Source organism: Scleropages formosus, chromosome 22 (assembly GCF_900964775.1).
Source record: "Scleropages formosus chromosome 22, fSclFor1.1, whole genome shotgun sequence".
Classification (NCBI taxonomy): Eukaryota; Metazoa; Chordata; class Actinopteri; order Osteoglossiformes; family Osteoglossidae; genus Scleropages; species Scleropages formosus.
In genome coordinates this window covers 21,189,530-21,202,281 of record NC_041827.1, presented here as the reverse complement: position 1 = coordinate 21,202,281, position 12,752 = coordinate 21,189,530, and the positions used below count along the sequence as shown (strand labels likewise).

The following is a 12,752-nucleotide window of genomic DNA, read 5'->3' as shown; positions in this document are numbered from 1 at the left end:
AATCAGCGCAGGTGTAAAAATAAGTGAAGCCCACATTTCTTTGGTCGAAACGAGTTGGTTAAGTAGAATCAGGTGTGTAAGTCATCATCCTCTTTCATAACTTTACTTAGATTTCGATTTCATAAGTTCGTCTCAACATTTTATACAAATGTAATGACCGTCCATACGGGGTTCACGTACGTTCAAGCAGCACTGCAGCTCCCAGCACACGTACCGTACTGAAAATGTAAAATTAGCAAAGTGCACCTCTTTTCAAAACAAATATCGGCTCTGAAGAGCACTTAAAGCTCGAACTGCAAACCAATGGTGCCCGGATCTTTAAGCGAAACCCCTTCTTTAATGGGGGTTTGACTGGTTGGCTGCCTTTACTTAGTTAATTTATATCGTTGGCCCCTGCATACTAACCGCTTCATTGCGAGGAGATAAGCAGCAAAAGCCTATCTGGGCAGACATATGGCAGCGAGCAGAGTCGCACCCTTGACTCCTCGCAGGGCGCGGCCCAAAGATACGGGACCGCGGAGTCGGTACACAAAACCTTCGACTCCGACTCCAGTAACCCGATAATTGCTTCCGACTCCGACTCGGATTCAGCAGCACTGCAGCAAAAGATGCACGTCATTTTGGGGGTCGACTTATCGGGTGAATATAGGCCTAAATCTACACACCCACACTTTCTGAACCGGCTGTCCCATGCGGGGTCGCGGGGAACCAGAGCCTACCTGGCAACGCAAGGCGCAAGGCCAGAGGGGGAGGGAACACACCCAGGACGGGATGCCAGTCCATCGCAAGGCACCCCAAGCGGGACTCGAACCCCAGACCCACCGGAGAGCAGGATCCGGTCCAACCCACTGCGCCACTGCACCACTGCGCCCCCCTCCTAAATCTATTTTATACCTCTAATTGTCGGGGGTCGACTTATACGCTGGCATATACCGTACATTTAGTCGGAGTCGGTACAATTTTTCCGACTCCAGTAACCCAATGACTGCTTTCGACTCCGACTCCACAGCACCGCGAAGACAGCGAAACGATGGCAACGTGACAAGAAGCGGAGAACCTGCGGACTCCACGGAGACGAGGCTACGTTCAAGCGCGGGTCTCCAGAGCTCGCAGGCAGGATGTACCGCTCGGCGAAAGCGGTCGATCCCAATATTTCTGCTCCGAAGCGCCGAGGAACAGGAGCCTGAATTCGGATCCAATTACAGCACCTGCAATTTCGCAATGCGAATTTAGTAAAATTTAAAAATGGGGTGCTGTGGCTGGCTGGGCCAGGTCTGGAGTTCAAGTCCTGCTGGGGGTGCCTTGTGATGGACTGGTGGCCCGTCCTGGGTGTCCCCCCCTCCCACCATCAGTCTTGCACCCTGGGGTCCGGTTTGCCACGACCCCACTCGGGACTAGCGGTTTCAGACTCTGTGTGTGTGTGTGTGTGTCTGTGTGTGTGTGTCTGCTTGCATCAGGACAAGAACCAATGACCTGCGCAGTAGAGACGGAAAAGAGCCGCACTCATCTAAATTCAATGAAGCAAACGATGTGTTCGGACATTCTTACCGTATCGCACCGTTGCGAATACTATGGTATGACAATGACAATTTCGAAAAGTTTTAAGAGGCAAAAGATTCCCTGTTTAAAGGACAAGTTATTTACAGGGATGCGAAACTGCAACCTTCAAACACTGCACATTCTCTCATATACACTAGAACGAGAGAAAGTGTGAAAGAAGGTCTGTTTGGCAACAAAATCATGCACATTAAAATAAATCAGTGAACACTTATTCCACAGAAAATGTACTCAATGAAATTTGACTTGCTTAAAAATGACATCGCACATAATTAATATGAAAAAAAACTTAAATAGGTCAATGATTTATACACATTTGAGGAACAGCTTTGAAAACAGGTTTATGACCTCTATGTATGTATATTTTGTTTCGATTTATGGAAAAATAACTGCACTGAGCACAGCTGGTAACCACTGAAATTGCTGATGTTTGTCGTTCGCGAACTGAAGCGGCACGCGATTGGTTGTTTGCAGAGTTTCCGTGTTTTGGATTGGTCAAAATCAGTTTCCGGGAGTTGAGGCATTTTGATTGGCTGTAATCTGTTTCCGAGGCCGGTAGACCAGCTTCCCTATTGGCTGGCGTCTGCCTCGCGGCCTCGGAAACTCACGGTGACGTTTCCGTGCAAGTTCTAAGACAGTTTGTCGGAGAATGGCTGCCAGTGGAGGTGAGAACGGGGTGTGGCTGTGTTCTTCAGCGTTTCTCGTGACATTAAACGGTTCGAAACTTTGTATAGCAGGCTAAACTTTGCTCACGTATACCTACAACGCGCAGTTAAATAAATAAATAAAATGAAAGCTTCCCGTCGGTTACTACTCCTCGCTCTCCTCCGTCGTGTGTGGAGAAATGCGACTGTCTGAGGTGAAGAGAAGTCGCTGCTAACAGTAGTAGCTACTAGCCGCTCGTCGCTGTCGATTGCGCTAAATGGCAGCTATTGTTGGGGATTTCAGGGACTTTCTACTTACGCTTTTATTTAAAGGATGACTAACACCTGACAGAAATGTCCCGTGTTCCCTGCCTGTCAGTAGTAACAGGTGTTTAAGCGGTTTCGTTCTGCGCCTCTTTTAGTTTTAGCTTCTCGGCCCTCTTCATTTTCTTGTCTTGATCTGCAGTAGCAGTTTCTGAGTTTGACACTTTGGAGATACATCACATGATGATTAATGATTAAAAACCCCGTTTGTTTGTCTCACAGCTGGTAATCTGAGTTATTTATAAGTTTAATAAAAACCCTAAGTTACAACAGCTCTCCTCCCTGCACTGGATGTTTTGTTGTAAAAGCTTTAATTTATTTGTCTGTCGCCTTTGTATAGCGGAGTAATTTTTACTGTATCACTTCAGATACCTTAGGTACTGCAGCAAGAGTAGGGATTTGAATCCAGATGTTCAACATCTATTTTTACCTGATGCTTTTCTTTTCCAAAGCAGCTTACTCTTAAGCTGTTTACAGTGGTTTACATAATTAATACAGCTGGATAACTTTTACTGTACAAATTAGGGGTAAGTACCTTGTTCAAGGGTATTACAGCAGGAGATGAGATTTGAACCTACGATGTTTGAGTCCAGAGGTGGTGGCTCTAGCCAATTGGTGTACAAAAAAAAAGGATTGTGTGGGAATGGCTGTAACTACTGTGCCACCTCCTGGTCTAGGTTGTGTGTGGTGAACTGTAGTTCCTTCCTTCATTGCTTCATACTGGGGATGAATCTTATTCTTTGTTTGATCCGGTCAGGTTGCGCAGGATGAACAAGTTTAGAATTCCATTGTGTCATGTATACAGACAGGGCTGTAGATGATAAATAAAATGCAAAGATGAAAGGATGTAATGCTTTACACACATGGAAAGAAAAGAATTGTCATCTTGCATGTTTATATGCTTGTCACGGAAACTTTGTCAGGACTTCTTTTTGTGGGTTGTGGTTTTTTATTACTTGCGGTAAGTTTCCCTACTGTTTTAGTACAAAGAATTTTTACCACTGTAATCACCTGACAGAAGTTAAATAACTTCAAATTGTGTCAAACTGTTTTATTCAGAGGGGGGCATGGTGGCGAAGTGAGTTTGGCTGGGTCCTGCTCTCTGGAGGGTCTGGGGTTCGAGTCCTGTTTTGGGGTGCCTTGTGATTGACTGGTGTCCCATCCTGAGTGTGTCCCCCTCCAGCCCTGCGGCCTGTGTTGCCGTGTTCGGCTCCGGTTCGCCGCGACCCTGCTCGGGACGAGTGGTTTCAGACTGCGTGTGTGTGTGTGTGGTTTATTCAGTCTTTCATTATTACATTTTGTTCTTATCTGAACTTTACAGTGACATCTAATAAGGTTTTAGCTTCATTTGTTTCTGCAAGTACACTGGATTCTCAACTTACAAATACAGTTGGGACCGAGAGAATGACTTTTCAGTTCTGAGGCAGGGTACGTTGTGGGAAGGATACCAGTATGTTACAGGAGTTCTGTTTCAATATTTTATTCATCTGAAACAATGTGGGCAACATTTGTCATCTGGTCACTGTCAGCCAACATTTACACTTTTAATGATTGTTCAGTAATGGTCACCTTATTTATGCTCACAAGCACTCAGACACCAGTCATGAGCTGTAAACACTATGGAAGAGAGTTCAGCTAAACTAGTCCCACTTTCTATCTCTTTTGGAATTTTACTGGAAACCAGTGATTAACTGTGAAAAATTTTTGGCTAGAAAAAAAGTAGTAAAATATACGGGGGGTGCTGTTCTCGTTTTTAAACACAAGTACTCAGATTACTTCATTATATAATATTCTACTGACTAACCATTTTCTCCTGTTCTTATTTTCAGAGATAAACAGGCTGTTACAGATACAGAATGGGACCCCAGCAATCACTAGCTACAATGGCGTGGATGCCATGCATGCCTGTAACCTACTCCAGCAACTTAAAGCCTTGTATGATGATGCACAACTGACAGACATTGTGGTTAGAGTAGACAATGGGCACACTTTCTCCTGCCACAGGAACATCCTTGCTGCAATCAGCCCTTACTTCAGGTGGGGAAAACAGCCATGCAAAGCTTTTGTATGGTTGAATGCACTTCATCTGGTGGTTAAATGCCACAGCTCATAACTTTGAAGCAATAGTTTGGTGATTTCAGTTAACAGCCTTAATATTTGAGTCTGCAGATCTAGCTGCCCATCCACAAGCATCTAACTTATAAATAGAAAGCATAAGCCAAGATATTGCTCCAGTAAAATTACCTGCCTCTATAAATGGGTAAATAATTGTACCTAGTTGAACATTATAAGTTGATTTCGAGAAAAGCATCAGCTCAACAAATAAATGTAAAAATCCTTGGTGCATTAATGTTACCTTATTGGGTCTTGCATTAGGCTCAAATAAGTTGTTGATTATACAGACATATCAAAAGTTAATATTTTTTTTCTTGGCAACTTTCACTTCATGCATGTTTACGTTCAGAATTACTTATTCATTAGAGATTGCTACTGGTTGAATGTTACCTTACAGATATTTTCAACAGTCCCCTGCCATTAGTTTAACATGAGATGTGATCTTCCACCACTTGAAAAGTGTGAATAAGTTACTAAAGGTGATCCTTGGCTTACGGTGGGGTTCTTCCGTTGTGATGACATTGTAAATTTTGTTGTAAGTTGTACATCCCCTTATACTATGACTATATAAACCTTAAGAATATATAAAGTACCATGTGAGGGAGCTAGGTTGTATGATGGGCTTCATTATTTTTTCCTCACTAATTGCACATATTGTTCATTCTAAATGTATTTTTTTCTAATTGTATTTTCACTTTGTAAATATGTTTTGCTCTTGTTCACAATGCAGCCATCCTTCATTTTACAAAATCTTTATCTGAAATCTTTGTATACTGGCTTTTCCTACTAAATTTTCAATTTATGGACCAAAAAAATTTAATGAAGAGTGCGATTTATCTGAAGCCTGCCCAAAAAAATTGAAAGTCCTGCGCTGTGTGAATGAAATAAAAGTGCAGCATTGTACTGTAGTTGGCATGTCTGCATCCTAATATTGGTGTTGGTGTTAGAAATGTAAGTTGCTTTAAGAGGTTGTGGCATTATGGGAAGTATATGAAATTCTACAGGATTTGTCCCCCATATTGGATGTATTTAATTGAATGAGTGCAGAAAGCAATTGGTAATATTTAGCTGATTTTAGTTGGATATGTATGCACATACAGGGGTGCGGTGGCGCAGTGGGTTGGACCACGGTCCTGCTCCCCGGTGGGTCTGGGGTTCGAGTCCCGCTTGGGGTGCCTTGCGACGGACTGGTGTCCCGTCCTGGGTGTGTCCCCTCCCCCTCCGGCCTTACGCCCTGTATTACCGGGTAGGCTCCGGTTCCCCACGACCCCGTGTGGGACAAGCGGTTCTGAAAATGTGTGTGTGTGTGTCACATATTGGCCACTGTGCAGTTTTAGAATGTTCACAAACGGTGCATCTCTGCTTGATTTATTGCTCATACTTTGGAGAACTGATTGATTAAAAAGAAAAGCAGGAATTACTCCAGAGCAGTAAACCTAACCCTGGAGCTTTCAGCAGAGACAGAAAACTGTCCTTGGTTTTCCAAGCACAGTCTGGAAGCAGAGTAGCAAAGACAGCTGCCATTCACCTGTGCATTGTTGTCAGAGATATATGTCACTTCTGACAAAAGTGTCTAAAAGTTAAATGCAAATGTGAGTTTTATGTTGTATTGAAATCCTGGGTTGATAGATGTTTTCCCACATATCACTAGAATACTGTAAAAGTTGTTTGGATTTTTGGTTGAGCTGGGAATACATTATTTTCCCCCTTAATATGAAATGGGTTTTTAGAATATTAAACTTCAAAATCTTTACTGTTCTCAGGAAATTGGATGCCTACACTCATTTTCTTGCATTTCAACGATAATGAATGGATCACAATCTGTTAAACATTTTCATAAGTAAAAAGCAACCACTGATGTAATGACTGAGTCAATAAGAAATATAGTGCCTTGCAGAAGCATGACCAGCCAATGTTATCATACAGCAATTAGAATGTTGTCGTTAGAAAACATGGCCAAACATCAGGACTCAAATGATACACTAAGATTGACGGGATGGCAGTAAGTCCAGGTGGTCAAAATTCACGTGTTGTAACGGACTACATGTATAAGGTGTGACTTCACTTCTTTTAGACTGGAGTACTGTAAAATGTAATGCATCAAAGTTGAGGGATTTGTCAGGTTTTGCAGCAGATTTAAGAAAACATTTGTTCATAGAATAAACATTAAGTGCCAAAGTTTAATTTCACATGCAGACATTGTTTTTGTGAGCATCATTGTTATATTCAATTTTAATGGTCATCAAGAAAATTCAGATTTTCTTGACAAAAGTACTAGGTACATAGGTATTACCTTTAAATGCAATCTGGTTACATAAAAATTATACACATTTCTAAACAGGGTAACACCAATTTTAACAAAACTGGTAGTGTAATGACTTCACTATAGTCTAGCTTTTCTTTTAGCTGAGTTTGTAATTAGTGCAATTCAGCAGCTGATAGAATAAGATAATACAGCTGAAATCATTGCACATGTTTCCCAAGGTTTCACTATAATTTTTCTTTGTTTTATACCTTCTGTTAAGTAGTTGAGTAGCTAAGGTTATGGATTCAATCTGTTTAACAGCAGCCCATGATACTCTTTTAAAGCTAACAAGATGTGGGCTGCATCATTAGCATAAACACCTGTTCACATTTTCAGAAATTTTAGCAACCATGTAATTGTTAAAGTATAAATATTTAAAATCTGACCACAGCTGTTTGTTTCTCATGTTATTACAGCGGTTTAGATTTTTCACTTTAAAATACAGGAATAAAACAATTTGCAAACGCCCCCCCCCAAGCTACAGGTTGCCCACTGAGATTTGTGATGAGCTTCATGTCATTTTTCCCACTCTGTGCCCTAATTATAATGTACTACTGAATGTCACGTCATCACTAAGATGTGAAATAAAACTTCCTTAGTGTGAAATAATGAAAGACTTGAATACATTCAATGCAGCTCTCATTGTTTATTTCTGGCAGGTCTATGTTCACTAGTGGTCTCACAGAAAGCAGCCAGAGGGAGGTCCGGATTGTGGGGATCGATTCGGAGGCCATGCACCTCGTACTTGATTATGCATATACCTCTAGAGTCACGCTCTCCGAATGCAACGTCCAGGCCCTTTTTACAGCAGCCAGCATTTTTCAGATCCCTGCCCTTCAGGACCAGTGTGCCCAGTTTATGTTGAGCCGTCTGGACCCCCAAAACTGCATTGGGGTATTCATGTTTGCCGATGCCTATGGACACCGGGAAATGAAGGAGAAGGCTCGGGATTACATCCGTAAGAAGTTCCTTTGTGTGTCAAAGGAACAAGAGTTCCATCATATGACCAAAGAGCAGCTGGTCAGTGTCCTCAACAGTGATGACCTGAATGTGGAGAAGGAAGAGTATGTGTATGAGAGCATCATCCACTGGTTGGAGTATGATCAGACAAGGAGGGAGCCAGACCTTATGCAGGTGATAACCACTTGTGTCCGACTGCCGCTTCTGGATGAAGCTTTCCTCAAGAAGATCCCACCAAGCTTTGCTCAGGCCATGGCCAAAGATTGGCTGGAGAAGAGCAAGTACAACGATGGCAGCTGTCCTCAGCGGCTGGGCATGACCGCATCAGAGATGGTAATTTGCTTCGATGCTGCCCATAAACACTCAGGGAAGAAGCAAACTGTGCCTTGCTTGGACACCACCACTGGGAAGGTTTTCAAGCTCTCTAAACCACCCAATGACCTTCGGGAGGTGGGCATCCTGGTGACCCCAGAGAATGATATCTACATTGCTGGGGGCTACCGGCCGAGCAACAGTGACTTGAGCATTGACCACCGGGCAGAGAATGATCTCTGGCTGTATGAACATGCAGGGAACCGCTGGCTGCCCCGGGCACCCCTCCTCCGTGCCCGTATCAGTTGTCGGCTGGTGCACTGCTGTGGGAAGATCTATGCCCTGGGTGGGCGTGTCTATGAGGGTGATGGTCGTAATGCGCTCAAGTCTGTGGAATGCTATGATGCCAGAGACAACTACTGGATGGCTGTCAGCCCCATGCCCATTGCCATGGAGTTCCACAGTGCCATTGAGTACAAGGACCGCATCTATGTCCTGCAAGGTGGGTGGATAAAGTGGTTGAGTAGTGCTTTGGCTGTTTGAATTTGTTGAAGGTCAGTGAAACTGGTGTTGCATTTACATTTGTCAGATGTCTTTCTGCAGAATTATATACAATCTGCAGTGTACCAAAAATACTTTGCTGATGAATAGCAGAGACACACAAACCACAGCTTGTTTGCTGGAGTTTATCTCGTACCAATTACTTGAGTGTTTATAGAAGTGAGATTTCTATGTTAAATCTATAGACTGAAGGCAGTGTTAAACCGTTTTTTGTAATTGTCAGGAAATTAGGAGAGATGAGGGTTATTTTATTTTATTTATTTATTTTTGCCCTTTCTGCATGCTGCAGGGGGTTTAGCAGTTCTGAGGAAGAGGGTGTTTGTTCCACTGCATTACGGGCCAAAACTAAGATCAAATAGTATACTGATGTCCGAACTCCTGAGTGGGACAAGCAAATATTTGGAGGTGGTGGAGTACAGCGTTCTTCCTGAGGTGTAGTAATTGATCAAGCCCTATAGTTATCAGGGTACTGATCATTCTTGCATGCTGTACTCATTTTAAATATTTGGCCTCCTTTTGCTTCTGCCTAATCCAGTTGAGGAGCTTTGATGTATTAGAATTTAGAGATTGGGGGGGTGCGCTGTCTCAGTAGTCTGGGAAAGATACCATAGCCTGGACCAGAAGGTGGGATGTGGTTTGGATTTTTGAGGAAATTGTTGCTTCCAAGTTCTTGACATACAAATTGGTCATACCATTCATTCTGTCTAGTGGATGACCCAGTAGGCAGAGGGAAGATCTTTAGAAAAGTTGACTTTTGGATGGTGATTGGATGTCAGTCATGCTCCATTGTGGTAGGGTACAGTTCTCAGTTGAGGGGTGGACAGGAAGTTACTGTTTGCTGTGTCGTGGTAGGACAAGCTCTGAGAGGCAGTGACAGATACAAGGCGAACGGTCTGGCTTTAGTAGCATATGGGGCCAAGTACCCAGCTCTTGTGGAACACCTGTTGAAACACTGAGGTGTAGATAGAGCTATGCCAAAACACCTGGAAAGATTTGCCTAAGTAAGATTAAGACCCCTTCAGTTATGCTGTTTGGTGCCAGGCTGCTCTGATATAAAGATACAGTGGATGGCTGTCACCTACTCTTAGGGAAGCTAAGAAAAAAATGACACTGTGCAGGGCACTCTTGGTTGAATGACCTGTGTCAAATCCAGAGTGATATGAATCGAGGGAATTTTTCTGGGCAAGGAATACAGAGCAGTGTTTAAGATTTTAGGATGGAAGCTTGGCCTGTATTTCTGGACTTTTGATAAACTTTTTCAAAGCTTAGTCTGTAAATTGTGTATTAAAATTACATTGTATTCCAATTTTAATCCTTGGCCTGTATCTGGCTTTGACCAAATTTAGTTTAACCTATAGTACCTCATAAAATGCTAGAGAACATGTACACTTTACAGGCAATGGCATTGTTTGAGTGGGTAACAAGTTTGTCTTCTGCAGGTGAGTACTTCTTCTGCTATGATCCGCACAAGGACTACTGGGGTGCTATGGTTCCCATGAGTGTTCCTCGGAGTCAGGGACTGGCTGCCCTACACAAGAATTTCATCTATTACATCGCTGGCACTGGCAAGAACCACCAGCGCACATTCATCATGGAGGCCTTTGATCTTGAGCAGAACGTGTGGACTCGAAAGAAGGACCTGCCTTTTGACCATGCCAGCAGCCCCTACATCAAGGTATTGCATCTCCACGGCAAACTGCACCTGTTTGTTCGGGCCACGCAGGTGACTGTGGAAGAGCTTGTCTTCCGGACCAGTCGCAAGAATTCCCTCTACCAGTACAACGTGGAGACCGACCAGTGGAAGAAGGTGTACGAGACACCCGATCGCCTCTGGGACCTTGGCCGTCATTTTGAATGCGTCGTCGCCAAGGTTTATCCGCAGTGTCTTCAGAAAGTCCTCTGACTGTGAAGGGGTTGGTGCTGTCAAATGATTAAAACTGCTGGGGTGCCTAGTTCTGCTTCCCCGCCTGCTGCTGTCCACTTTGGCGATACAAGAGTTTTTTTTTTTTTTTTTTTGGACATTAAAATTTCATGTTGCAATGATGGGTGCTTGTAAAGCTTGCAGTATTTAGTTTTCCAGTTGCCCTCCTCTGTGATTTACAGTGGTACAGGAATCACAAGTGCAATTAATGTTTGCTACAGACTTTGCTTTTTTGTTTATCATAACAAAAAGATATAGTTTCTCATTTGGTTGCCAAGTAGTTGTCTGAATGTCATAAAAATGAAATTGCATACGGGTATCATCATCATCATCATTGCTGCTTACTATATTTAGTCTTAATTTTCTTCTGGTTTTGTCTAACTACACCTCAGTCTTCAGGTTGATAGTTCAATAGTATGTTACCAATTAGAACAATTTTGCAGACTTATAAATGGATTAGTTTTATCACCTTCAAGCACAGTTGTGCAAGTCTTTAATTCTTTAAGTGGAAAACTTAAGGCAGTTGAAATTAGCCACATTTTGCAGCCAACTCTTTTATGATCTTGGCTATGATTCGGAGTTTTAGGTTGCTCAGTTAAAGTGAACCTGGTGTTTGTGACTTATGAACTGCTTGGCAGTCATTGCCTTGAAATGCAAAGTTAGATGTGCTAAAGGCACAATACCTCTCTGCCTCAGCAAGTTTGACATGAGTGAAGTAAACAGGAACAATTTAAGGTATTAATATATTAATACATACAGCAACTAAGCATTATCTTTTTTGGTAGCATGTTTCCAGTTGCAGGTCAAACAACTTTAATTTTTATGATAGCATTTGATATACCTCTTACATGCTAGGCTGTGTAGCCCCCAGTGAGAAAGAACAGGTTGATTTTGGTAGCAATAACAGTGATGTAATGAGTATGTTAACTGCTATTTCAAGCTGCATGACTGGACGTCAATTGGATCTGCATTATCAGCGTGAAGGTCAGTCCAGTGTGTGGGGAAATGTGTCCATACCATTAAAACACAGGTTTTGTGGAAGTTGAGGGTGGTCAGTACAAAAATGTCAGGTAGCTATTTTGCTGCTCAAATGGCTGTACGGTCCTCACTATGGATAGTGTTTCACCAAAGTCTCTCCTTTTCTTCAGTCTTCCTTTTGAAATGACTGCAAACTTTATGAAGCACCCTGTCCGTCTCTCGACTTTGGGCCATGTGCTTGAAAACCATACATACTGGTGTGTTCATCATTGTATACGTGCTTTAGCGTTGCTGATGTAAAAAGAGTAATGGTGCTGCTTTTGTGACAATCCTGTATAGAGTAGAAGAATAAGTTGAATCTTAATTGTTATACATTTGATTTGTCAGGTTTACCATTTTCAGTGACGTTTCAAAATTGCACTACGTTTTAGGATATCTTATTCAGAGTAAACTGAAATGTTAAACATGCATCTGGGAGGGGACAGTTTAATGGGTTTGTTTGCTTTCGGATGGCAGTCCACACTACTGTGCTTCAGGTCAAACACCGATGACTAAAGTGCTCCATATTCTCCCTCAGCTAATGGATTTGCTTGATTTTATGGCAGTATGATGTATGGCAATATGATGAGAGCCCGGCAACATGCCAGAGGCGTTCAGTAGCGTGGACAGTTCTCAGGATTATATCAATGGACAGTACTGTATTTGACTATTTTGCTAAAGGTGTAACATATTGTACAATGTTTGCTGTACTTGCACAGACTTTTTACAGGTTTTTTAAACTTGATAGGTTTTCTATACATTAATTAGCTGTGTGATTTTATTCTGATTTTTTTTTTTTTTTTTTTTTATTTACTGGATTTGAATAGTTGAAATATTTAGCCATGTAAAATTGTTTACTTGGTGACTATCAGGACTAGTTGTCCTATGCTGTGAAATTGATCAGTTTTAAAACCTGATTGGTTACCTACTTTCAGAAGTTATTTCCTGCACAAGTGTTGGAGCCACACAATGTTCACAAGCTGTCAAACTAGCAAACCACAATTGTTAATTTAAAAAAAATATATATATATATTCT

The 12,752-nt window shown here is 42.3% G+C and overlaps 1 protein-coding gene across 1 annotated transcript; it reads left to right on the top strand.

Annotated features, from left to right (window-relative positions):
• The first annotated feature begins 2,154 nt into the window (after nucleotides 1–2,154).
• On the top strand, nucleotides 2,155–11,693 carry kbtbd8 (kelch repeat and BTB (POZ) domain containing 8). The gene is made up of 4 exons (XM_018734002.2): nucleotides 2,155–2,222; nucleotides 4,355–4,562; nucleotides 7,605–8,719; nucleotides 10,218–11,693. The coding sequence occupies exons 1-4, from the start codon at nucleotides 2,207–2,209 to the stop codon at nucleotides 10,679–10,681; spliced, it is 1,803 nt and encodes a 600-aa protein (XP_018589518.1). The 5' UTR covers nucleotides 2,155–2,206; the 3' UTR covers nucleotides 10,682–11,693.
• The last annotated feature ends 1,059 nt before the right edge of the window (nucleotides 11,694–12,752 follow it).